Source organism: Bufo gargarizans, chromosome 1 (genome assembly GCF_014858855.1).
Source record: "Bufo gargarizans isolate SCDJY-AF-19 chromosome 1, ASM1485885v1, whole genome shotgun sequence".
NCBI lineage: Eukaryota > Metazoa > Chordata > Amphibia > Anura > Bufonidae > Bufo > Bufo gargarizans.
The window spans coordinates 699,888,194-699,915,422 of record NC_058080.1 but is presented as its reverse complement, the minus strand read 5'-3'; the positions used below and the strand labels follow the sequence as shown (position 1 = coordinate 699,915,422).

The following is a 27,229-nucleotide window of genomic DNA, read 5'->3' as shown; positions in this document are numbered from 1 at the left end:
AGGTATATATTAAGATAATAATAAAAATAAAAACTGTAAATCTAAGATGGTATAAAAATAAAATAGGGGAAGAATATATATATACAGTCATGTGAAAAAATTAGGACACCCTTTGAAAGCATGTGGTTTTTTGTAACATTTTTAATAAAAGGTTATTTCATCTCGGTTTCAACAATACAGAGAGATTAAAGTAATCCGACTAAACAAAGAAAACTGAAGAAAAGTCTTTTCAAGATCTTCTGTAAATGTCATTCTACAAAAATGCCTATTCTAACTGAGGAAAAAGATAGGACACCCTTGCCCCTAATAGCGAGTGTTACCTCCTTTGGCTGAAATAACTGCAGTGAGACGGTTCTTGTAGCCATCTACCAGTCTTCGACATCGGTCTGAGGAAATTTTACCCCACTCCTCAATGCAGAACTTTTTCAGCTGTGAGATGTTTGAGGGGTTTCTTGCACGTACAGCCCTTTTCAAGTCACCCCACAGCATCTCAATGGGATTCAAATCTGGACTTTGACTTGGCCATTCCAGGACTCTCCATTTCTTCTTTTTCAGCCAATCTTTGGTTGATTTACTAGTATGTTTTGGGTCATTGTCATGTTGCATGGTCCAGTTCCGCTTCAGCTTTAATTTTCTAACTGATGGTCTCACATGTTCTTCAAGCACCTTCTGATACACAGTAGAATTCATCGTGGATTCTATGATGGTGAGCTGACCAGGTCCTGCTGCAGCAAAGCAGCCCCAAACCATGACACTTCCACCTCCATGCTTCACAGTTGGTATGAGGTTCTTTTCTTGGAATGCTGTGTTTGGTTTACGCCAAACATGTCCTCTGCTGTTGTGTCCAAATAATTCAATTTTGGACTCATCTGTCCAAAGAACATTATTCCAGAAGTCCTGGTCTTTGTCAACTTTATCTCTGGCAAATGTCAGTCTGGCCTCGATGTTTCTCTTGGAAAGCAAAGGTTTCCTCCTTGCACACCTCCCATGCAAGTTAAACTTGTACAGTCTCTTTCTGATTGTAGAGGCATGTACTTCTACATCAACAGTAGCCAGAGCCTGCTGTAGTTCTCGAGATGACACTTTAGGGTTTTTGGAGACCTCTTTTAGCATCTTGCGGTCTGCTCTTGGGGTGAACTTGCTGGGGCGACCAGTCCTGGGCATGTTGGCAGTTGTTTTGAAAGCCCTCCACTTGTAGACTATCTTCCGGACAGTGGAATGGCTGATTTCAAAATCTTTTGAGATCTTTTTAAATCCCTTCCCAGACTCATAGGCTGCTACAATCTTTTTTCTGAAGTCCTCTGACAGCTCTTTTGCTCTCACCATGGTGCTCACTCTCACTTCAACAGTCAGGAGCACACCAAACGAAATGTCTGAGGTTTAAATAGGGCAAGCCTCATTCAACATGCAGAGTAACGATCTACTAATTATGTGCACCTGGTGTGATATACCTGTGTGAGATCTGAGCCAATTTAAGAGGGAATACATGTGAGGGTGTCCTATCTTTTTCCTCAGTTAGAATAGGCATTTTTGTAGAATGACATTTACAGAAGATCTTGAAAAGACTTTTCTTCAGTTTTCTTTGTTTAGTTGGATTACTTTAATCTCTCTGTATTGTTGAAACGGAGATGAAATAACCTTTTATTAAAAATGTTACAAAAAAACCACATGCTTTCAAAGGGTGTCCTAATTTTTTCACATGACTGTACTTACCTGGAAAGTCTCATTTGAAATGAGAACTAGAGAGGTTGAGCATTCTGGAAATCTCTAAAAAACTAAAAAACACATCGAAAAACATAAAAACCCTGGAACAATTAATCAGAGAGTATGGGTCCGGCTCAACAGTAGATATATGATAGCACGTATATCAATAATTAAGAAGAGAGAGAATTCCACCACTCTATCTAGTCCCAGTTAAATTTATAAATGGGATGTAAGACACAAACAAGTGGGAAGACCCTACATCTGTACTAATAAGTAGCTATGGAAAAAAAAATATAGTCCTATAAGCAAACTGTGTACTAGCTGCAATTCTGTCACGTATCGGAGGGATGAGTAAAACAGTTCATAAAGTAAGCCCAGCACATGTACAATAAAGAATAAATGCGATTATTCTAAGATATCGAGTGAATGCAGGAGATTATAATACCTGAACGATAATAATCCCAAACATCCAGACAGATGAGATGGTGACAGAACGGCAGCGAATACACATAAATATAAAGTTCATAAAGTATTTGGGTCGTCTGCAGAATACGTCCCGAAGATGATGAGCCAATTCACAAGCCGATGCCGGCGTACTGACAGCAGGGAAAGTTATAAGTGCCTAGACATGCGCAATGAGAGACTATGAATGCGGCCAGCATAAAGTCCACGCACAGGTACTGAAAGCGCAGTCGCATTACTATTGGCTACAAAAGAGAGGGACGACCCACTCGTCACGTGATCCCTGAGAAGTTAACAGTGATAGGATGGCTAGCCGGCCCAGAAGTAAAATAGATACAGAGTAGCCAGCGCCAGCATGATGTAAGGAGGGAGGTTTTAAAACGCCCGTGCCCGCCCCCAACACATTCACTGCCCATACCCCTGAAGACGCCAAGGCATTTGGCGAAACATGTCGGGGGGCAGATAGTAAATAATGTGTGTTTTAGCCAGCGTGAGCCTGCCAATAATGAAGTGATACATGATTAAAGTAACACTAGGGGAGTTGCCACTGCTAGGAGGTAGTGCACTGTGAAAACAACTCTGTAAATAGACACACAGTCATAACTGAAGGTTGCCCTCTAGTGGTAATCTTTTATAGACGGATGACAGCTATTGACAGAGCAGGCACAGCTGATAATTTTAATACAGTTCGAGTTAATTTTAAGGGCAAGCAATAAATGTTAAATTTTAGTATTAAATCAATACGTGTTAACCTAGAGACATTAATGGTCTATTGACCAATTGTAAATAATGTGTTCTTCCCTGATGCCACGGGCATATTCCAAGATGACAATGCCAGGCTTCATCGGGCTCAAATTGTGAAAGAGTGGTTCAGGGAGCATGAGACATCATTTTCACACATGGATTGGCCACCACAGAGTCCAGACCTCAACCCCATTGAGAATCTTTGGGATGTGCTGGAGAAGGCTTTGCGCAGCAGTCAGACTCAACCATCATCAATGCAAGATCTTGGTGAAAAATTAAAGCAACACTGGATGGAAATAAATCTTATGACATTGCAGAAGCTTATCGAAACAATGCCACAGCGAATGCGTGCCGCAATCACAGCTAAAGGCGGTCCAACGAAGTATTAGAGTGTTTGAACATTTTTTTTTGGGTGGCGATTTTTTTTTTTGGACAGGCACTGTATATGAGCACTGATATGACCAGTTCTATTATGTGAGCACTGATATGACCAGTACTATTATATGAGCACTGATATGGCAAGTTCTTTTATATAAGTACTGATATGGCTAGTTCTATTGTATGAGACCTGGCATGGTTGGTTCTATTATATAAGCACTGATTGTTACACAATATGTAGGTTGATATGGATGGTTATACTATATGGGTACTAATACGACTAGTACGACTAGTACTTGGTATTTTTACCACGCATTAAGCCTGGAGCAGGGATGTCCCTTCGTACTGGAGGACCTTCCACTGGAGTCTTGGTGTCTTTATTAACAGCAACAAAGGCAGTAAGCGAGGAGATGACTCCAGACTCTAGACTGATCCCTAGGATCCTCTTCTTCCCATCCTCGGATCTAGAGTCCTTTCCACATTCCAGCTCAGAGATCAGAGACTTGGCTGCCAGTCTATGGATGGTGGGTCTGAGAAAAGAATGGGATTTAGTAGATGGGTAGATCTATGGTTGTTTTGCTGTTAGTGTGGTCATTGTGTACAGTGGTTTCAAGAAGAATCCATGCTCAAGATCAAAAAGCAATATAATAAGAATTTAAAGAATTTCAGAAGAAAAAATCTGGTACTGTTTCAGCCTGTAGAAAAACATGTTTTATTGATCACATTAAGAGAAATAAAATAATCATACCAGGTATTACAGGTATCATACCTTTTAAAGGTGTTTTCCAGGTGTTTTATACTGATGACTATCCTCAGGCCATCAGTATCTGATCAGTGGAGGTCTGACACCTGGGACTCCCGCCGATCAGCTTTTTGAAAAGGCAGCGGTAACACCGCGGCCCACTCCAGCTTTGCTTAGGCCAGGTGACTCTACGTTCATCAGCCTAGGTCAGTGATGGCGAGCCTTTTATAGACCGACCGCTCAAACTGCAACCAAAAACCCACTTATTTATCACAAAGTGCCCAACACGGCAATTTAGCCTGAATACTACAGTCCAGTATAATATATCTTCCATGTACTTTATCATTTAGCTATAATGGCCTGCCTACATTCAGTGCGCTGCCTGTGCTGTTCATAGTGCGCCTGCGCTGATGAATGGCAGGAAAAGTCTAAGCCATATTGGTAACTAGACTTTTTCCAGGGCGCAGATGCCCATAGATAGGGCTCTGAGTACAGCCTCTGGCACCTGTGCCATAGGTTCGCCACCACTAGCCTAGGTGCAGCTCAGCCCCATAGAAGTAAATGAGGCTGACCTGCGATGCCAAGCACAGCCGCTATACAATGTACGGTGCTGTGGTTCATGAGCTGAGAGAAGGCCATGGCACTACTGCGAGCGACGGTGCCTTCTCAAACTGCTGATCATCGGATGATGTCTGACCCCCACCAATCAGATACTGAAGACCTTTCTGGAGAATAGGTCATCAGTATAAAACTCCCAGAAAACCCCTTTAATGTCTAATAAAATATAACCAATTTAACATAACAAACTTTCAAAACAAGTTAGGTAATTCACCAAGCAAAGTATAACAAAATGTCTGAAAAAGTACACACACACATATATACTGTATATATTTATACGAAGAAGCAGAGATCTGGTGTAATAAATGTACATTTAAAAACAAAACAATAAGGGTAATTTATTAAGACCGATGTTTGAGACTACGGTCTTAATACCCCTTGCAATGAATGTGCCTAAGTTATGTAGAGGTGCATGTCCAGACGGTTCCGTTATGCTTGTCCATAGACCTCTATTCTCACGGGTCAAAACGGAATGCCTCTAAAAGGTTTCCATTTTGAATTCCATCTTCTGAATTCTGTTATATTATTTTCTAACCATGTAATAACGGAAAGATATAAAGTAATTCATAACCGTGATGTGAACCCGCGCTAAGGCTGTTTTTAGCGTCTTTTCCCACAATGCACTGGTGGATTTAATTATTTGTGTCACCCCATTACTCTGTGGGTTTGTTCTGTTTGACAGTGAATTATCCTTTAATTACCTTTCAGCTTTCTCCACTTTAAGAGGGAAACGAATGGTGTTCTTCAAAAGCTCATCCTTAAAGTTGTACTGTAGGCAAACCTCACCCTCCGCTTCAGTCTCCACCTAGAAAGTGTAAGCTTAAATGACTCATCAATGGTGTTACACATTACATGTACATGGTCAAATGGTTGAGGGGTTTGAATACTTTCTATATAGTCAACCAATAAAAGGTGCGCAGAGGAGGCTTCTATTATGAAATGAGCATAGACTCACCCCTACCAAAGGCATTTTGCCTAAAATAAGCACTTCTTGTGTCATGAGAGGATTCACTCTTAAGACGTGATTGGCAAATGGTTATGTATATTCTTAGGCCCCTTTCACACGAGCGAGAATTCTACGTGGGTGCAATGCATGATGCGAACGCATTGCGCCCGCACAGAATCCGGACCCATTGATTTAAATGGGTCTGTGTACATGAGCGGTAGTATTCGCGCATCACTTTTGCGTTGCGTTAAAATCGCAGCATGTTCTATTTTCTGCGATTTTCATGCAAAGCTGTCCACATAGAAGTTAATGTGTCTGCGTGAAAATCGCATCCCATCCGCAAGCAAGTGTGGATACGATTTTCACGGATGGTTGCCAAGAGATGTTGTTTGTAAACATTAACTTTTTTATCACGCGCGTGCAAAACGCAGTAAATCGCATTGCACCCGCGCGATAAAAACTGAACTGAACGCGATCGCAAAAAAAAACTGAATGGCTTTGCGAAATCTCGCAGTTTTCACTGAAAACATCCGCAACGCATTCGGACACGCTCGTCTGCAAGGGGCGTTATTTTGCCGCTAGCTATTACAAATAATGGTGAGAATTTTATGAGTGGTGTAGTGCATTTTCATAAGTGTACAGTATTATCTGATGATATTATAGCCAAAATGAATGCTCATTGCCTTTAACAGTGAAATCAGCTCAAACCAAAAGTTCTGTTATGTGGCTGAAGAGGCCAAGATGAGTTAATGGCAAGTTCAGTTTATATAAAAGTCATAGTGAATATAGAGAACATTGTATTTTAACAGTTATTGCTAAAAGATATGGGTTTATCCATAGGGAGTATACTGGCTTCTCCAGACATGTCTGTCTGAAGGGAACAATGTCTGTGTCATGGCTAAGCCATGACAAGATAAGAATTTATATCCTTAAGGGCTCATGCACAGGGCCGTTGTTTGGGTCCGCATCCAAGCTGCCGTTTTGGCAGCTCGGATGCGGACCCATGCACTTCAATGGGGCCGCAAAAGATGCGGACAGCACTCCATTCCGTGGCCCCACAAAAAAAATAGAACATGTCCCATTCTTGTCCGTTTTGCGGACAAGCATAGGCATTTCTACAATGGGCCGCCCCGGCTTCCGTTTTTTGCAGATCAGCATTTGCGGACCGCAAAAAAACGGAATGGTCGTGTGCATGAGGCCTGAGACACATCTGGTATGTGCTGTCTATTCATATATTTATAAATATTATATATATTCATGTGTGCATTTATTTAGATTTTTAGTATGAACATATCAATAATTAATTTATAATATGCAATATTGATATATAGTATAACCAAGTATTAAGGTATACTTTATGCCGTGTGTATCTCACTGAGTGGATATAGTCTTAGGAGGTATAGAAAGCACTAAGGTTTTCTGCTAATGGAAGTTTCTCAATAGCTTGTCGTTACTCAATAGCTTGGACAGTTAGATTATACAAACCCACGGTGCGAGTGTAAGGCCCATTGTATTTCTTATCAAACCCATAAATTCAAGAGTCTGGTAAAATCGACCATCATATAGCACAGTGTTTTCCAACCAGTGTGCCTCCAGCTGTTGCAAAACTACAACTCCCAGCATGCCCGCACAGCCAAAGGTTGTCAAGGCATGCTGGGAGTTGTAGTTTTGCAACAGCTGGAGGCACACTGATTTGGAAACACTGATATAGCATATAGATCCCCAAATTGGGAATCTGAAGAGTTTAAGCAGTTGTTTTATGATGCAATGCCAACCCAGATTAAACTTAGCCTAACTAGAGATCTTGATATTGAAGCTCCCTTGGTGACGGATGCCCCCTCACTGTATAATATCAGTGAGTGCCATGCTACAGGTGAGAGGAGGTTCAAAAAGTTCCCAGTGCAAAATGTAGCTGAAGCTAAGGTAAACTCTAGCTTGGGATTTGAAACACAGCCACAGAAGTACCCTCAATCTACAGGACCTGTCCAACAAGGGGTCCCCAGGGATACAGGTGCTGGAATAACAGGCCCAGAGAAGGAATGTAGGCCTGAACCCTCTACTTCACCTAGGAGTAAGTCACCCCCAATAACCAGGGCGCGCCACAGGACCAAAATGTGCACAAATCAAACGATCGGCTTGATCAGTTGGCAGAACAAGTGGCCAAGCTGAGTGACATCCTAAGTAAGTTGTCCCAGGGGTCCCCAGGAAAACAACCTGAACCTTTTTTAGGGGCAACTCCAAGTCCCAGCTCAGCCCCATAAAGCAGACAGTGCAGGGTCAGAGCCCAGGCCAACACAAGTTTATCAAGCTGGTTGAGGAAGAATCCAAAATGATTTCTAATCCTATTTTGCCTTGCAGCATTCCTGACTCTAAAATTGTGACCAGGGAGGAGGTGTCTAATATGTTATCTATCTTGCAGGCTAATCATGTCGAAACCTGCAATCCTGTGTCTTTTCCAACAAGTGATTCTATCATATCAACATAGTCCAGTTTTCCCCAAAGACTACTCCTGCTCTGTGCAGCAGGAATGTCAAGGATTCAGCAGAGGTCGCAATGCTGCAGAGAGGTCAAACCCTCCGAAAAAGTCATATGAGCAATCATTCTAATATCGTGTGCGATTTATTTCAGGTTGAAGGCCGATAATTTGTGGATTCTTATTTCAAGATGAACATATCAGGCCGATCAGGTGTTCAATTGATACGGGTTCACAGGTCACAATATTATCACATAGTTATTTCCAACAGGTTCTGGATTTAACAGCGAAGAGGCCAAGATTGAAATTGTTTGATGGCTCTTTGATAAGTGTAGGTGGAGACGTTTTCAGGTAAAAGGTACAGTATGGTTGAAATTTAAAATTGGCAAAAAGACAATTAGACACCCCACACTGATTGTGGACCTTCCATATGATCGGCTGATCATAGGAATTGACCTTCTGAAAAGGTTGAGTTCTATAATAGACTTCATTAATGAAGCAGTTTGGACTCAGGTGAAGGCACCCATCGCCTATGAATACTCTTGCAATGCACAAACCCAATGTGGTTGTCATGTGATTGAAGAAAGGCCTAACTCTGTTGAAGTTCATTTTAGGAACAGTCAAACGCCAGATGTCACGATCCTGAAAAATGGTAAGCCCTAGGAAGCTGTCAACGGTGCCGCTCATATCATTACCATCCAGAAGGACAGAATCGAAAAGGTAACCTTGGATGAGGATGTATTGACTATTTCTCTTGAAGGGGGAAATCACAAAGTCGCAGACCTGGCCAAGTATACTTAATCCATGGTATGGATTGAAAAAGTCAATGACAATCGCCAGAAGTCTAGGTAGAAAAATGGGGGAGCTGGAGGCTATGGTACTAGAAGAACACATAGATGTAGTTGGTGTGGCTGAGACATGGTTGGACTCTTCGCATGACTGGGCTGTTAATATTGAGGGTTTTACACTATTTAGGAAAGACCGGGTCAATAGAAAAGGTGGTGGCATGTGCCTGTATGGGAGGAGTGATCTGAAGACAAGTGTGAAAGAGGCAATTGTGCGTGAGGATGGTGAGAATGTGGAAACCTTATGGGTGGAAGTTCAAAGGGATATAAACACTGAAAAAAGTATACATGGTGTAATCTATACACCCCCTAACATCACAGAAGAGATAGAAACACAACTGTATAACCAAATAGAGCGGGTGGCACAGGCTGGTACAGTAGTCATAATGGGAGATTTTAACTTCCCAGACATTGACTGGGGTCATGGTTCTGCCTCAACTGCAAAGGGGAGAAAATTCCTCAACTTGCTGCAGGACCACTTTATGGGCCAGTTTGTAGAAGCTCCCACTAGGGGCAATGCTCTGTTAGCTCTGGTAATTTCTAATGATGCAGAGCTTGTTGGTAATGTTACTGTTCGAGAAACACTAGGTAATAGTGACCACAATATAATTATATTCCCCCTAAACTATATGAAGCATACTCTGTCAGGCAGAGCAAAGAGACTGAATTTCAAAAAGGCTAATTTCCCTGGCTTGAGGGAAGAATTTCAGGGCATAGACTGGGAGCAGCTACTGTCACATAATAATACAGAGGATAAATGGGAGAGCTTCAAATCCACATTAAGTAATTGCACAAAAAAATGGATCCCTTTAGGTAACAAGTATAAACAGCTAAAATTAAACCCCCCATGGCTTACAGCTACAGTAAAAAGAGCAATAAAAGACAAAAAAAAGGGCATTTAAAAAATACAAATCTGAGGGGTCAGCTGTAGCGTTTGAAGATTACAAAGGGCTTAAGAAAAATCTGCAAAAAGGAGATAAGATACAAAACGAACAGCAGGTAGCAAATGAAAGCAAAACAAATCACAAAAAGTTTTTTAAATATATAAATGCTAAAAAACCTAGGTCTGAGCAGATAGGTCCCCTAAATAATGGTAAAGGGGGGGTAGTCACTGAAGATAAGGAAAAGGCAGAGTTCCTAAATAGTTTTTTTAGCTCTGTATATACAAAAGAAGAGAAAGGAGCTGATATCTGTGGCGCCAGGGTTGTTAGTACATCCAGTGATATACTCAATTGGCTAACTGTAGATATGATCCAAGAGAAGTTAAATAGGGTAAATGTGAACAAAACTCCGGGTCCAGATGGATTACACCCAAGAGTGCTTAAAGAGCTCTGTTCAGTCATTGCTGTGCCCCTGTTTATAATTTTTAAGGTTTCTCTAGGGACTGGTACAGTGCCAAGTGATTGGCGCAAGGCAAACGTGGTGCCCATATTCAAAAAAGGATCAAGGTCCTCCATAGGTAATTATAGACCAATTAGTTTAACTTCTGTTCTGGGAAAAATGTTTGAAGGAATCTTAAGGGACTATATACAGGAGTATGTGACTATTAATAATATTATAAGTGATAACCAGCATGGGTTTACCAAGGACAGAAGTTGTCAGACTAACCTGATTTGTTTTTATGAGGAGGTGAGTAGTAGCCTGGACAGAGGGGCGGCTGTGGATGTAGTGTTTCTGGATTTTGCAAAGGCTTTTGATACTGTCCCTCAAAGACGCTTAATAAGTAAAGTAATGTCTATTAGCTTGGAAAGTATAGTTTGTAATTGGATTGAAAACTGGCTGAAGGACCGTGTCCAGAGAGTTGTGGTCAATGATTCCTATTCAGAATGGTCCCAGGTTATAAGTTGTGTACCCCAAGGTTCAGTGCTGGGCCCTTTATTATTTAATTTATTTATTAATGATATTGAGGACAGGATTAATAGCATCATATCTATTTTTGCAGATGACACTAAAATGTGTAGAACTGTACGGTCTATGGAAGATGTCCACAAACTACAAGCTGACTTGAACACTCTGAGTGATTAGGCATCAACTTGGCAAATGAGGTTCAATGTGGACAAATGTAAAGTTATGCATCTTGGTAGTAATAATCTCTGTGCTTCATATGTCCTAGGTGATGTAGCACTAGGAGAGTCACTTATAGAGAAGGATTTGGGTGTCCTTGTGGATGGTAGATTTAATTATAGTATACAATGTCAATCAGCTGCTTCTAAGGCCACCAGGATATTGTCATGCATTAAACGAGGCATGGACTCGCGGGGCAGGGATGTAATACTACCACTTTACAAAGCTCTGGTGCGGCATCATCTGGAATACGCAGTCCAGTTCTGGGCACCAGTACATAGAAAGGATGCACTGCAGCTGTAAAAAGTACAAAAGAGAGCGACTAAAATGATAAGGGGCATGGAGGGTCTATTTTTGAAGAAAGATTAAAATAATTGAATTTATTTAGTCTTGAGAAGAAACGTCTAAGGGGGGACATGATTAACCTGTACAAGTATATAAATGGGCCATACAAAAAATACGGTGAAAAGCTGTTCCATGTAAGATGTGCTCTAAAGACAAGGGGGCACTGCCTCCGACTGAAGAAGAAAAAGTTCAGTCTCCAGAAGCGTCAAAGCTTCTTTACTGTAAGAACTGTGAATCTGTGGAATAGACTTCCTCAGGACGTGGTCACAGCAGGAACAGTGGACAGTTTCAAAAAGGATTTAGACGAATTCTTAAAAGTAAGAAACATCAATGCTTATGAAAACGTGTAGAAATCTGAGTCTCACTTCCTTCAGGGAATCGCGTCCCCACCTATCCCTTGGTTGAACTTGATGGACGTTTGTCTTTTTTCAACCGTATTAACTATGTAACTATGTAAATTTATTGATTCCCATACAGGTGAACAATATAGCCCGGGTGAAATATGCCAAGTTGGATCTGAAATCCACAGCCAGCTACATAAGCCTAGAACTCTTAAAACAGGTCACCAATCCTAAAATGATTAAAAGTTCCTCTCCACAGGACCAATGGGTTCATGATCTGGATGAAGATTCCCAGTGTCATAAAGTGGTTGCAAGAAGTCTTTTGTCTATCGCCATAGGAAGTAAGACTACAGAACACGTTTTCGTAGTGTTGAATCAACCACGGCATCAGATGTATATAGGTAACAACTTTCTACACCAATTTGCTGTGCAAATTGATCTGGTCAATAATAATCTATAGTACAGATTACCGGGAGACCCAGAGGGGTTCCAGGATGTAGAGCGAGCCTTAAGATGGGGACAACAGATGCCCTATGCAGTGAGTATCATGGTTGCTGATGAGGTTAAAATCCCTGAAGGATGCAAACCATTTCTTATTCCCATTCAAGGGAAGAAGAGACAAAATTTGAAGACTGCAGATGCTTTGATCTGTTTGTCCAACCGGTTGCAGCAACTCGGCCTGAAGGTAAAACCCACTCCTATAATAAACATCCATAATCCATAACATGGCTCCCCATAGCATATCCCTGCAAAAGAACACCGTAATTGGTCTAGCTATGGATTCGGAATACTATACTTTTGGATTCCAGAATAATGTCATTGGACTTGATGAATACCTGATGAATACCTAACAGAAGAACAGGTAGTGAAATATTCAATATCCACTCTGTTTATCCTTTCAGTTCTGAAGGTATACATGCCAAATCTTAGAATCATCATTGGTTTTCAACCAGGAGATCGATGAAAAGGAATACGAGTCATGCCAACAAGGAAAGGATAAGGTACGCTACACCCAAAATGATTTAACTAGTGAGCTTGAAGAAGCTTACGAGTTAAGCCAACCTAAGATCTTTCCAGAATTTCAGGAACGGGTGGAAGAGCAAATATCTATAGCAGACGCATGCTCCAATGAGTCAGAGCGTCAACAGCTAAAGGAGCTCTTCATAGAATTCCAGGACATGTTTTCCAAGGATTCTTATGACTGTGGAGAAACAGACCTACATATTGCAAGAATCCAGACAGATCCCGATTCACCCCTTGTCTGTGTCAAACAATTCCCGACTTCCGCTGGCGGCTTACGAGTCACTATCGGAAATCGTTAAAAACCTGGAGAGGAGGGGCATCATCCATCCGGTACATAGCTCGTTCAACCATCCTATACTTGGAATCCTCAAACCCAACGGTCAATTTCGTCTCTGCTCGGGCCTAAGGCAATTAAACAAACATGTATAAATTGACCAGTATTTGGCGCGAATACAGGATCCAAAATTTTCACTGCCCTTGATTGTGCGCAAGGATATTGGACGATTAAAGTGGACGAGAGGGATTAGTACAAACTGGCCTTCACATTTGGAAAGCAACAATATGCATGGAACAGACTACCCTTCAGGTACATAAATGCAGGCCACGAATTTTCTGTGTTCATGAATAAGGCAATGCCTGATGCCACTGAACGAGGTACCTTATCCTATGTGGATGACATCCTAATCAAAAGCAAGACTTTTGAGGAACACATTGCAGAACTGAGGAATGTATTAACCCAACTGAGAAAAGCTGGTGTGAAACTTTCTTTGTAGAAGGCTCAATGGTGTCGTGCCAAGGTTAATTTCCTAGGTCACAAAATCACTACTGATGGAATCAACCCACAGAAGAAGTTGGAGGCAGTGATCAACACCAAGTCACCTACAAATCTCAAGGAGTTGAGATCATTCCTGGGTATGATGAACTATTCACGTAAGTTCATAGATAATTATGCCGAAATTACAAAACCTCTTTTGCATTTGCTGAAGAAAGGAGTAAAATGGGTATGGAGTGAGCATCCGGAGCAAGCTGTGAATGAGCTAAAGGCCAAGCTTGTCCAGGCCCTATGCTTTGCCTATCCAGAGGATGGAAAACCTCTCTTTGTGGAAACAGGTTTCACAGACAAAAGCGCAAGTGCAGTCCTATTCCAGAAAAAGGAAAACCTGAACAAGATAATCGCCTAGGCCAGCAAATCCTTATCACCGGTTGAGATAAAATTCAATAATTGTGAGAAAGTGTTATTGTCAACAGTGTGGGCTTTGCAATATTTCAGGAGCTTTATGTGGAAACTGCACATCAACCACTACAATATATGCAAAGTGATAGGATCAAGGATGGGAATCTGTCAAACAGCAGGATAACCACCTGGACAATGTCATTAATGGGATGGCCGTTGGAGATCAGGTATAAACAAAATAATAAGAACCCAGTTGCTCAAGGATTAGCTGAACTTCATGATTGTTCCAAAGCGAAAGATAAAGGTAAGTCACCAGAAAATGATTTCCTGGAAGAGCAATCTTCATCTCCATATAAATCTTATGAAGAGGAGTACTGCAAAACATTACCGTGTGTATATGTAGACGGCTGTTCTTTCCATACGGATATAGGAACTGAGCGTACACTGGTTGCAGGTGTCGGAATTGTATGGAATAATATATTCCCGGATATGTCCCTCGGATACAAAATCGGTCCCAAGAGTAGCCAGGTCGCAGAACTTACCGCTGTGTACAAAGCCATACAAATGGCTATCGAATATGATATTAAAGAGTTTGCCATAATCACAGATTCTGATTATATTCGTAATAGCTTTGTGGAATATTTCCCCAGATGGAAAAGATCCAACATGATGAGAAGCAATAACAAGCCAGTCAAGCATGGTAGGATGTTTTGTAAGATCAACGAGATGGTTATTACCCACAGTCTTACCATTTACTGGAAAAAGGTAAGGAGTCATTCAAAATATCCAGGTATGGATAAGGAAGGAAATGATCTAGCAGACTCCCTCGCTAAACAAGTAGCCATCAATGGAGAAGTTTTGGATGTGGATGACCTCATGGGAACTGTCCAAGTGGATGCAACAACAAGAAGTCAGGCCCAAAAGGGAACTGAAGCCAATGTGTTGCAATGTAGCCAAAATTCCCCTAGTGAGGATCTCATTGCAAGCCAAAAGGGATCCAGTTATTGGTACCTTTTATAAAACACATTGAAGATCCACAGAATTGTCCCATAAATACGGAAGACTGCAATGGCAAAGAGGAGTTACGGATTTTGATGAAGGGTAAGTCCCAATTCTCGTTACAGGATGGGTTGTTGATTAGGAGCTCGAGGAATGGTATCACACAATGGGTAGTACCCGCAACATACCGAGGATTGATGTTACAACATTCCCATGATGCCCCAACAGCTGGTCACCGGGGTGAGAAGTTAACGTACAAATTATTACAGGACTACGCTTATTACCGTATTTTTCGCCCCATAAGACGCACTTTCCCCCCCACCAAAAATGGAAGGAAAATGCCCCTGCGTCTTATGGGGCGAATGCTGAAATTTTTACCTCTCAGGCTGCGATGTATGAGCGAGCGGTGGGAGACTGGAAGGAGGAGCTGGGGGCCGGCAATTGCAGCGGGGCCCCGCCGCTCCAGTTCTGCACTATACAAATATAAAAATGTCTCATTCAATTAAAAGTGATTAAACATGCCCCCTCACTTCTAATATTACCGTACACCCTAACAGCTTCTGTAGAATGCTGGCAAGCAGATTAACTCGCAGGCGGCAGATTAACTCCCTGATGTCACGTGCCTGCGCCGCCTACTTTATGAATGAAGCAGGCGGCGCAGGCACGTGACGTCAGCCTGCCTGCATTGTACAGACGCTGTTAGGGTGTACGGTAATATTAGGAGTGAGAGGGCATGTTTAATCACTTTTAATTGAATGAGACATTTTATATTTGTATACTGCAGCACTGGAGCGGCGGGGGGGGAAATCTGTGGATGACAATTTTATGGGGGACATCTGTGGATGACACTGTTAAGGGGTGGGGGGTCTGTGGATGGCACTGTTATGGGCTGGGGGGTCTGTGGATGGCACTGTTATGGGGTGGGGGGTCTGTGGATGGCACATATATAACAGTGCCATCCACAGATCCTCCATAACAGTGCCATCCACAGATCCCCCATAACAGTGCCATCCACAGATCCCCATAACAGTGCCATCCACAGATCCCCCATAACAGTGCCATCCACAGATCCCCCATAACAGTGCCATCCACAGATCCCCCATAACAGTGCAATCCACAGATCCACCATAACAGTGCCATCCACAGATCCCCCATAACAGTGCCATCCACAGATCCCCCATAACAGTGCCATCCACAGATCCCCCCCCTGTAACAGTATCCTTCACAGATCCCCCCATAACAGTGTCCGTCACAGATCCCCCCATAAGAGTGCGTCATCCACAGATTCCCCCCGATAAGAGTGCGTCATCCACAGATCCCCCATAACAGTGCATCATCCACAGATCCACCCCATAACAGTGTCCTTCACAGATCCCCCCATAACAGTGCCCTTCACAGATCCCCCATAATAGTGCTATCCACAGAACCCCAGTAATAGTGCCATCCACAGACCACCATTAGTTACAAACCCACCAAAAGCACACCTTTTGGTTAAAAAAAATGTTTTTCTTATTTTCCTCCCCAAAAACCTAGGTACGTCTTATGGGCCGGTGCGTCTTATAGGGCGAAAAATACGGTAAGCACATATGTTGCAAGATGTTCGCACATATTGTCAAGGATGTCTAATCTGCTCTCATTTCCAGCCCCAGGCACCCACTCATCGGGGGCGCCACTGATGAAAAGGGGGATGTCCATGCCATGGTCAGACATCCAAATTGACTACATCGGACCAGTAACAACCTCATCAAAAGGCAACAGATACATGTTAACCGTGACTTGCTTGTTCACAAAATGGGTGGAATGTTTGCCTTGTAAAACATGCAGTTCAAGCGTATGTGCATCTCTTCTCATTAACCACATATTTTCCAGGTTTGGTCTTCCCCAACGCATCGAATCCGATCGTGAAAGTCGTTTCACTAGTAAGGTGATGACAAAAATGTGGGAGATACTGTGGGTAAAAAGGAAGCTGCATATAGCTTATCGGCCAGCCTCTAGTGGTGGAGTGGAACGCTACAACCAATCCATTGTGAACATTTTTAAAAAGTTTGTCAATTAATCTGGTAAGGACTGGGATGTCAAGTTGCCTTTGGTTCTTATGGCCATCAGAGTCACCCCGAGCGCGGCAACCAAACTTTCTCCCTTCGAAATGATCACAGGCAGGAAGATGGTGTTACCCCAGCATTTACTCTGCCGGACTACAGACCACAGTTTAATAAATGATACATCTCATCAATATGTGGAAAATCTTAGCAAGCACCTTCAGCATGCATTTGCGTTTGCAGAGAAGAATATAGAGAAGGCCGCAGTGAATGCTAAAACGTACTACAATTTGAAGACTACTTTGGAGTATCAAATTTCCGATCAGGTTTATCTCTATAAGGCCTCTTTCACACTACAGTATGTTGCATTCAGTGTTTTTCGGTCCGTTTTTCACGGATCCGTTGTTCCGTTTTTTGGTTCCGTTGTGTCTCCGTTTCCGTTCCGTATGTCCGCAAAAACCTTTCAGTATGGTTTCCGTATGGTTCCCGTATACGATCCGTTTTTCACGGATCAAAAACGGAAGCCAAAAAAAGTGACATCATCATTTAGAACACATCCCCTTTTTCACTCCCCCTATTTAAATTGGTCATGTGATCGTTGTGACTCCATTAGCTTCAGCTTTGTGCAGCATTGAGAGCGTACTTGGAATCCTGTGTTTGGCAGACATTGGTTTCTGGCTACAATTTTCTGTAGCATCATGGCTGAAGAGGAAATGGTTCTCTTGTGCTGGCTGATTTCTCAGGAACACGGACATCAGCCTACTATGGTGAACGTGGAACCGAGGAGGAGGCATTGGGTTCACCCAATTGTCTCTCAGCGGCGCAGGAAGGGTCATTTTCACACGCTGTACATGGACCTGCGACAGCATCCCGAGAAATTTTATGGGTATTGTCGTATGTCTGTGAGCAGCTTTGACTTGTTGCTAGCGTCTCTGCGCCCTGGCCTCACCTACCAGGACACACATCTGAGGCGCTGCATTTCTCCTGAGGAACGGCTCATTGTCACGTTGAGGTATGTATATTTATAATTAATTTTAAATTGATGTGATAGTGTAGATGCAATGTGATCATGTGCATCTAACGATAATAAATGTCAAATGTGGGTAGTTACAGTATATTATGTGTGTTGCATGACGCTTTTTTGGATTGTGTCTTTCAGATTTTTGGCAACTGGGAATTCATTTACATCTCTGCATTATGAGTTCCTGCTGGGAGTCTCAACAATTTCTGGGATCGTTAGTCAAACCAGTGATTTGATTTGGCAGCGACTTCGGGAAGCGGTGATGCCAGAGCCCAAGGCTGAGGATTGGATCCGAATTGCTGAGGGTTTTCATGTCAATGCTCATTTTCCTAACTGTATTGGGGCACTGGATGGCAAACACATACGTGTTAAGAAGCCGCCTCACTCAGGGTCCCGGTACTACAATTATAAACAGTATTTTTCTGTTGTGCTAATGGCCTTGGCTGACAGTACATACAAGTTTATCATTGTGGATATTGGGGCCTATGGGAGCACTGCAGATGCGCGCATTTTCAGTACTTCTAGAATGTGTGAGAGACTTCGAGCCAACCAGCTTGCCCTACCAGAGCCCAGATTGCTGCCAGGTTCTGCGGGACCACCGGCTCCATTTGTTATTGTGGCTGATGAAGGGTTTGCTTTGTCACCACATGTCATGCGACCTTTTGCCAGACGCAACCTGGATGACAGCAGACGTATATTTAACTATCGGCTGAGTCGAGCACGTCGGTATGTTGAATGTGCATTTGGAATACTCTCACACAAATGGAGAGTATTACTGTCATCCATACAGATGTCGCCGGACAATGCCACCCAGGTTATTAAAGCATGTGTGATCCTGCATAACTTCGTCAGGATTCATGATGCTCCATCAGAAGTTGAAGAATTTGCGCCTGGTACTTCTTCATCATCTGGAGTGTTGGACCAGACCCTACATGGACGACCTGGAACAGCAGGCCTTGCAGTTCGGGCTCTCTATGAGCAATATTTTTCAAGTTCTGAGGGAGCATTGCCGTGGCAGATGGACGTAGTTCATGGCAGACTATGAAGTGTCTGGACTCTGGTCATCGTAGTATTTTTAGTTTTCTAGTGATTTTTTGAGTTATTTGGGGGGGGGGTTCTATGTAGATAGTGTAGGGACTCACAAGACAAAGAGGACCCTTGACGTGGGCTTGTGGGCTGGGGTTAAAATGTAGGCCCATTAAACAAAATTCTCTATGTTGTCAATCAAGTTCAATGATAACATGTTAGTGATCCAAATATTTTTTTGGGTGTACTACAATAACCCTCTAATACCTCTAAAATATGTAATGTTGTAATAGGTTAGTAGAGTTATCAGACATGCAATGATCTTCATTAAAATCGTAACACATCTTTTCTTTCTTTACGCAGGCAGAGGATTTCCCACCGCTGTCCAAGGTCCTACCATTTCAGTTGATGTCCGCACCTTTTTTTACTACAATTGCCTATCAATCCATGACCCATATGTATGTTTGGATTGCATCTGAAATGATGGCCCTGCGGCCCTCCGGCTGTTTGCAAACTTCATTGTCCAGCATGGCTGCACATCCTACAGTTTATAAAATTATTAAATGCCTGGATGAATAGTTTGTATAGTAATAAAGTTGGAGCCTATCAGGTTGAGCCTAGATGTCAAAGAATATATGCCCTGTCCTTGTTGTATGTATGTGTATATTCAAATAAAGACTTTGTACAATATTTTCACTGTATGCATGTGATCAAATACCTTAAAAGTCTAACCTTCGAGATTATAGTGAATGATTGAATAAAAGTCGACACATCAAATTTTTGTAGCAAATTTTTTTGGTAATTAAAACATAACCAACAAAAATATGGCTTTACATTCAGCTTTTTGAAACAAAAAATAATCGAAATTATAACACACACAAATTATATGTTGAACAGATCACGGGTAAAAGGACCTTGCCCCTGGTGATGAGGGGCAGCCACATTACTTTGGGGTGGGTAGGTCACTGGGCCAGGTAAACTTGGTTGTGGCCTAAATGCCTGCTCCTGGGAAAAAAGGGGCTGGGAACCTGAGCTGGGCATAGCATGTTGAGGGACCATGCTGTGCCCTGGTTGTGGTTGTGGGAATAAGTTGAAAGCACGGTTTTTCAGGTTATCCACACAACACACAACCTCATGTGGATCTAACGGTGTCTTGAAGATGGTGAAGACCGATGTCATGATATCCACAAAGAGGGTTTGCTGATAAGCGGGCAGCTCTTTAAAAAGATGCGCAAGCCCGCTTAGCATCCTCTCCTCACTCCCTTCTAAATGTCTCTGCCGCAAATACTCAAGCACCTGAGTCTGTACCTGTGCCTGAGTATTTGCGGCAGAATCGGGGTTCGGAGGGGCCACCCTTCTCCTGCGGGTCTGTCTCCTTCGGGGCTGTGGACTTGATTCGAGGGGTTGAGATGGTCCTTCCCGAGCTGACGACTCCTCCCTCTCTTCTTCTGGAAGCTGCTGGCCAGGTTCCACCTCCTGCTCCCCAGGACGAGGGGAGTCCTGGCCATACGCAGCCTGGTCGGACTCACTGCTGGTGTTGCCAGTTTCCCTCTGTGGCTCCAGGCTGTCAACAGTGCTGTGGAAAGAGAGATAATTTGAAACAAACCATGTGCATATATGAAGTGTCTAATAATTATAAAACATATTCCCAGCACTCTCAGCCACAGGGAGCATCCGCTAGTCAGCAGTCTTAGCACCACCACTCATGGCTAGCTGGCCCCTTGACCTTTAATATAGACTATTCCTACTATATATAATATAATGTGTATGCACTACTGTTATATGGCCCATGAATGTTTAGTGGAGGATAAAGACATTATATAATTAGAACATGTATTGGTACACGGTTTCCAATAGCCAGATGCTAATTTGCATACGTGAAACTCGGTTTTGGTATTGCCAGTGATGTACTGTCCTTGTCAACAATATTGTAGACAGTGCCTTCCTCTGAGCAATTGTGACCACCTGCCAAATGGACTGACACTTTATGGATGCTCCTTAGCGCACTTCTCAGCTGTTTAAAGAATGTCTTCTATTTGTGCAGGTCATGTCAGTATTTTCGCAATGCCAGATGGTAATATTAGTGTAGCATGGTGTGGACAAGGGCAGTATAGTACTTTACACATACCAAAGTGTACCAGGCATGTGCAAACCAGGTAAAGTTTCTGCATAGCCTTTTAATAAACAGGTCTTTTCCCATCTCAAACAATGGGGGCATTGTCTTATAGGTGTGTGGTCCCAATGCTGGGACCTAGACCTATCCAGAGAACAGAGCCCTGAAATTGAACGACATCACACTGCACATGCGCAGCCACCCTCCATTCATTTCTATGTGTGTGCGCTGGCTCAGCTATTGCCGTCTGCCCCATAGAAAAGAATGGGAGCATGAGGCGCACATGGGCGGCACACTCCCATTCAACTTCTATATGGGAGAGGAGGGGATTAGCGCTTGGTGGTAGACGGTGGCCAGGAAATCTGGGCTCCTGCATTTCCAGTGCTCCCCGATCCTTATTGATATAGGTGCGGGTCCCAGCGGGGGGGACCCACACATATCAGACAATGGGGGCATATCCTTGCGATATGCCCCCATTGTCTAAGCTGGGAAAACCCCTTTAAAATACATTACTCTCTCGTACGGTCTAAATTTATAACTAAAATCGAAGCCAGAAGCTAGGTTTAATTGTTCGTGTACAGTAGAAATTACAAACATGACAAAATATAAATATACTCACGTCCTCACATCCAGCACTGGCCTCAAAAAGTGCAGTTGCCGGGTGTATAGATAGGGCTTCTTTCGGCGCCCACCCTCGCCACTATGCCCAAGGCCCTGCACCCGTTCCCGCCGATACTGGTCTCGGCAGGACTGCCAGCGGGTCTTCACACGTTGGACTGTAGAAATATGACATAACAACCTTTCAATAGGATTATTATATAGATATGCAATGATAACGGCACATCGCAAATCCAAAATACTAAAACATATATTAGCAATGCATTTGAATATAAAGGCCTTTAGGCAAAAAGTCGTTAGGTATCATATATTAAAGTATGGGACATTCATAAAAAAAAGATTTGATAATATCTGTGGTTGAACAAAAATGACGCCATAATCTTGTTACCCACACTTTTTGATCTAGCGTCATACTGTTATTGTCTCAATGGTTACAATAAAACCATCCAACCCATCTGCAGTGACCATGCTTGCACAGTACAGGTACAATAGCGGATGTATCCAAGCTATACTGTTAGCAGCCAAATGATCGCGTCGCACGTTTGCACAATACTAACCAAGCATGTGCACTACTGATGTATCGCAGGGTTGGTGTCACCACGGACACGTGACAGGGATTTTAAAATGTTTAAAAAGTGTTTTAGGTTTACATACAGGGACTAAATATATGCAGATATACTGCTGTTTATTATGAATCTACAACTCAAAGCATGTCCAGACATAATATAGCTACCGGCTTACAGCAGGCCATGATGGAAATTATACTATCCCTACAGCAGGACATACCACAGTGGTCAAGGCTGCTGTCAGCAATCACTAAGTGACCAGCAATAAAGCCTTTTCATTCCATACAGAAAAAAAGGTTGCTTTTATAGATGGAAAAAACAGTTCTTGCATCAGTCATTTACATGTGCATTTTACAATGCATTCAAATATATCCGGTCACCCAAAAGATTACTAATAACGCTTTCAAGGACGGTGTGTAAAAACTGATTTTTTGAAACTTAATACATACTATTACCTTACCTAACTTTCTGCGTTTGGCAGAATTGCCCTTCTCCCACTCTCGGGCCAACATCTCCTGGGTGACCTCATCCCAGCCACGCTCCTTCAACACTTTATCATGGTAGAGATCTGATCGTGTGTCCCAGAGCTGGGGTCGCTCTTGGATCAGGGCCAGCAGCTTTCCAACATCCATGTTTGCAGTTGCTTTGCAGCCAAGCCAGACCGGTTCAAACCGGTTTCAGCACCTGCACTTATGCTCAGCCAAAGTTTGGCAACAAGAAACACATGGCCACAGTGGGCTGGGCCTAGCATTTGTTTAGTGACGGATCCGCAAAAAACGGATGACATACGGATGCCTTCCGTATGCATTCCGTTTTTTTGCGGACCCATTGACTTGAATGGAGCCACGGACCGTGATTTGCGACCAAATATAGGACATGTTCTATCTTTCAACGGAACGGAAAAACGGAAATACGGAAACGGAATGCATACGGAACACATTCCGTTTTTTTGCGGACCCATTGAAATGAATGGTTCCGTATACGGACCGTATACGGAACGCAAAAAACGGACCGCTAAACGGAAAAAAAAAACGGTAGTGTGAAAGAGGCCTTACTTTGCTCGGGATCAAGTGAAGGAGAGAAAGTTCTTACCTTCCTGGAAAGGACCTTATGTCATCATAGACAAGTGGTCACCAGTGGTCTACAAAATAAAAATCCCTAAGGGGGATGAAATTGTAGAAAAATGGGTGCACATTAACCAATTACGTGTTTGTCATCCTAGCTCATGACTTCGCGAGATAGAAGGAGTTGGATGAAGAGATATCAAGGTTCCAGCTGAAGAAGGAAACCAGGATTGGTATTGTATGAACAAACATATGTACTAACCCATCCTCACATGTGTTTCCTCCGTAACTAAACATCCCTTAACTTACCTTTAAAACAAAGAACTTGCTCTGTTCAAGGAAAGAACCTATGCCAATCAGAGGTATATGATAGCATTAACTCTTTTCTTGCAGGATAAAAAGTGAAAGATGTATGTACCCATATGTGTCATCAATATTTTATAGGCGCAAGATGCCATCACAGATTATTGCCATTGTCTACATTATCCTAATCTTGTGGAAGGAGTTCCACGCCGAGCCGATTGCTGTGCCAGGTCTTTCATCCGGAATCATGCTGCAGGACATCGCAGGGTTCATACTGACGAACAAGAGGATTCTATCCCAGAAGATCTACATCAGCCTGCATCCACGAGTCTTCATTGAGAGACAATTCAACGTGTCCGAGATCCTGTTGCTGGAGATCCAATCCTGGTATCAGACGCACATCAGATTTTCCCAAGAACAGATTACGCAGATCCTGGAACCGGTGAGAAAGACCCTGACCAGAGAACAATTTTCTCCAAAGCAATTCATTTCTGCAATCGTAGCCGCCATAATCTTTGGCGTAGTGGGCGCTGTTATTGCTACCAGTGTAACAGTTGTCGATTCCAACTCTATCAAAACATTAGAGCTTGAAATTGGTTCATTGAAAAGGAACCTACTAAATATTCATGCAGAGATGGAGAATCAAAACAAACATTTATGGGACTTATATTCTGTTATGCAGGATCTATGGGATGGTTGAGTATCTTGACCATCCAAGTCATGCGATGGATAAGGTTCTCCAGAAGGACTTTAGCCAAGCTCTGGTTGGAACACTATAAACCAAGTCTACGCATTGAAGAAGACTTATGAAAAGCCTTTTTGGACATTCCAATACATTCACATTTATAGCAATGGAATATATTTTAATGAATAAGTGTACAGTAGTGGCCAAAAGTTTTGAGAATTACAGAAATATTTGTTTTCACAAAGTTTGCTCAGTTGTTTCTGTGATGTAGTGAAATATAATTACACGCACTTCATATGTTTCAAAGGCTTTTATCGAAAATTACATGACATTTATGCAAAGAGTCAGTATTTGCAGCGTTGGCCCTTCTTTTTCAGGACCTCTGCAATTCGACTGGGCATGCTCTCAATCAACTTCTGGGCCAATTCCTGACTGATAGCAACCCATTCTTTCATAATCACTTCTTGGAGTTTGTCAGAATTAGTGGGTTTTTGTTTGTCCACCCGCCTCTTGAGGATTGACCACAAGTTCTCAATGGGATTAAGATCTGGGGAGTTTCCAGGCCATGGACCCAAAATGTCAACGTTTTGGTCCCCGAACCACTTAGTTATCACTTTTGCCTTATGGCACGGTGCTTCATCGTGCTGGAAAATGCATTGTTCTTCACCAAACTGTTGTTGGATTGTTGGAAGAAGTTGCTGTTGGAGGGTGTTTTGGTACCATTCTTTATTCATGGCTGTGTTTTTGGGCAAAATTGTGAGTGAGCCCACTCCCTTGGATGAGAAGCAACCCCACACATGAATGGTCTCAGGATGCTTTACTGTTGGCATGACACAGGACTGATGGTAGCGCTCACCTTTTCTTCTCCGGACAAGCCTTTTTTCCTGATGCCCAAACAATCGGAAAGAGGCTTCATCAGAGAATATAACTTTGCCCCAGTCCTCAGCAGTCCATTCACCATATTTTCTGCAGAAGATCAATCTGTCCCTGATATTTTTGGGGGGAGAGAAGTGGCTTCTTTGCTGCCCTCACTGTGCGTGCAGATGCGCTCACACCTGCCTGCTGCCATTCCTGAGCAAGCTCTGCACTGGTGGCACTCCGATCCCGCAGCTGAATCCTCTTTAGGAGACGATCCTGGCGCTTGCTGGACTTTCTTGGATGCCCTGAAGCCTTCTTAGCAAGAATTTAACCTCTTTCCCTGAAGTTCTTGATGTTCCTATAAATTGTTGATTGAGGTGCAATCTTAGTAGCCACAATATCCTTGCCTGTGAAGCCATTTTTATGCAACGCAATGATGGCTGCACGCAGAACAATGATTTCAAGCATCACACTCCTTTTAACAGGTCAAGTCTGCCATTTTAACCCAATCAGCCTGACATAATGATCTCCAGCCTTGTGCTCGTCAACATTCTCACCTGAGTTAACAAGACGATTACTGAAATGATCTCAGCAGGTCCTTTAATGACAGCAATGAAATGCAGTGGAAAGTTTTTTTTGGGATTAAGTTAATTTTCATGGCAAAGAAGGACTATGCAATTCATCTGATCACTCTTCATAACATTCTGGAGTATATGGGAAGTTATATTCCATAGTCTGATTGCCGAGTTGGATACTTTGTCATATTAATATCATATATTTTTGAATGGTCATAGGGAAACAGAATGCAGGGATAACATTTATTCTTACTGTATAATCCGTGTTTTATCATGGTTTAGCCTCTTTGGTAAACAGAAGATCCTAAGTATCTCCTGGTATATAAATCATTGGTCCGTTTGTTAAAAGTTTAGCATTTGCATTTTGTCATAGGTAACTTTAAGTTGTACCTTGCTGGTGAGGTAATGGTGTTTGGTTACAACACCATCTAGTGGTGGTTTGTTGATAGTACATTATTACTCATCATTTATCTGATGTCGGTATTTGTATTGGATTTATAATCATTCATAAATAAATTATTACATATTTTTTTACATAAATAATTGTCCCTTTGTTTCACTGCACAAAACAAATAAAGATACTCGTTAAAAGAACTTAGAGGCGATTATGTCCGCCTGAAGGATCATATAATTTTTATATATATATTTTTTTTGATCCTCTCTTTTATATGAAGATTCTTTTTATATAGAAGATATACGACAGTGGGGTGTTTGGGATCTAGAGCTTTGGACCCGATCATACCTTTCCTTTCAGTTGGGCATACACAATGGATCTTTGTCCCTGGAAGATGGAGGTGGGGACCTTAGACAGGAGAATGGCTTCCATGCCAGAGGGAAGAGACCAATTCAGGGAGACATTCTTCACAGTGGGCTGTAAGGAACATTTTAGAGCCCGAAGAACCTAGTAAGCAAAAAAAAAAACACTTTACAATGATTGGACTTCTTTATTGAAAATGTTACTTGGGTTCACCTGCCTGTATGTGAAATTGTGCTAATTTTTTAATGTTCTTAGCTAATGACTCATACTTTGAAGGTAAAGAAATCATTCTTTAGCAGCAGCAGATTGCCCTGATATGAACAGAGATGTACTGACTGCAAGTCCCCATACAAAGGGGATGATAGCTGCATAGTCATCTCTCCTCGCTCTGTCAATCAGGATGAAAAAGGAGGGATTGGCAGAGGAAGCAGGAGGAGCAAGGGTGCACAGAGTGACTTGGATCCGCCCTCAGTGCACTTAACTGATAATTTGCATATAGATTAAAAGTATTTTTTCTCCAGAATTAAGCAGACCTGATCACTGAAGTGAAAGATATTATTACATTCAGCTGAGCTAGCCACGCTGATGTATCCTTCAATAGCAATGATTCGTTTTTAAACAGGTCATTACTGGGAGAAGGGGTGGGTTGTCATGAGGAAACTATATAGGATACAGCATTAAAGGGGTTGTTTCACTTCAGCAAATTGCATTTTTTTATGTAGAGAAAGTTAATACATGGCACTTAC

The 27,229-nt window shown here is 42.4% G+C and overlaps 1 protein-coding gene across 7 annotated transcripts in view; it reads right to left on the bottom strand.

Moving 5' to 3' along the window:
- LOC122924803 (von Willebrand factor A domain-containing protein 5A-like) overlaps positions 1–27,229 on the bottom strand; it is a 131,068-nt gene that overhangs the window by 43,704 nt on the left and 60,135 nt on the right. For all 7 annotated transcript variants that reach the window (XM_044276238.1, XM_044276239.1, XM_044276242.1 and 4 more), the window contains 3 exons: positions 26,469–26,627; positions 5,350–5,453; positions 3,598–3,818 (listed from right to left, as the gene is read on the bottom strand). In XM_044276238.1, the coding sequence (XP_044132173.1) occupies positions 3,598–3,818; positions 5,350–5,453; positions 26,469–26,627 (484 nt within the window). The remainder of the gene's footprint in view (positions 1–3,597; positions 3,819–5,349; positions 5,454–26,468; positions 26,628–27,229) is intronic.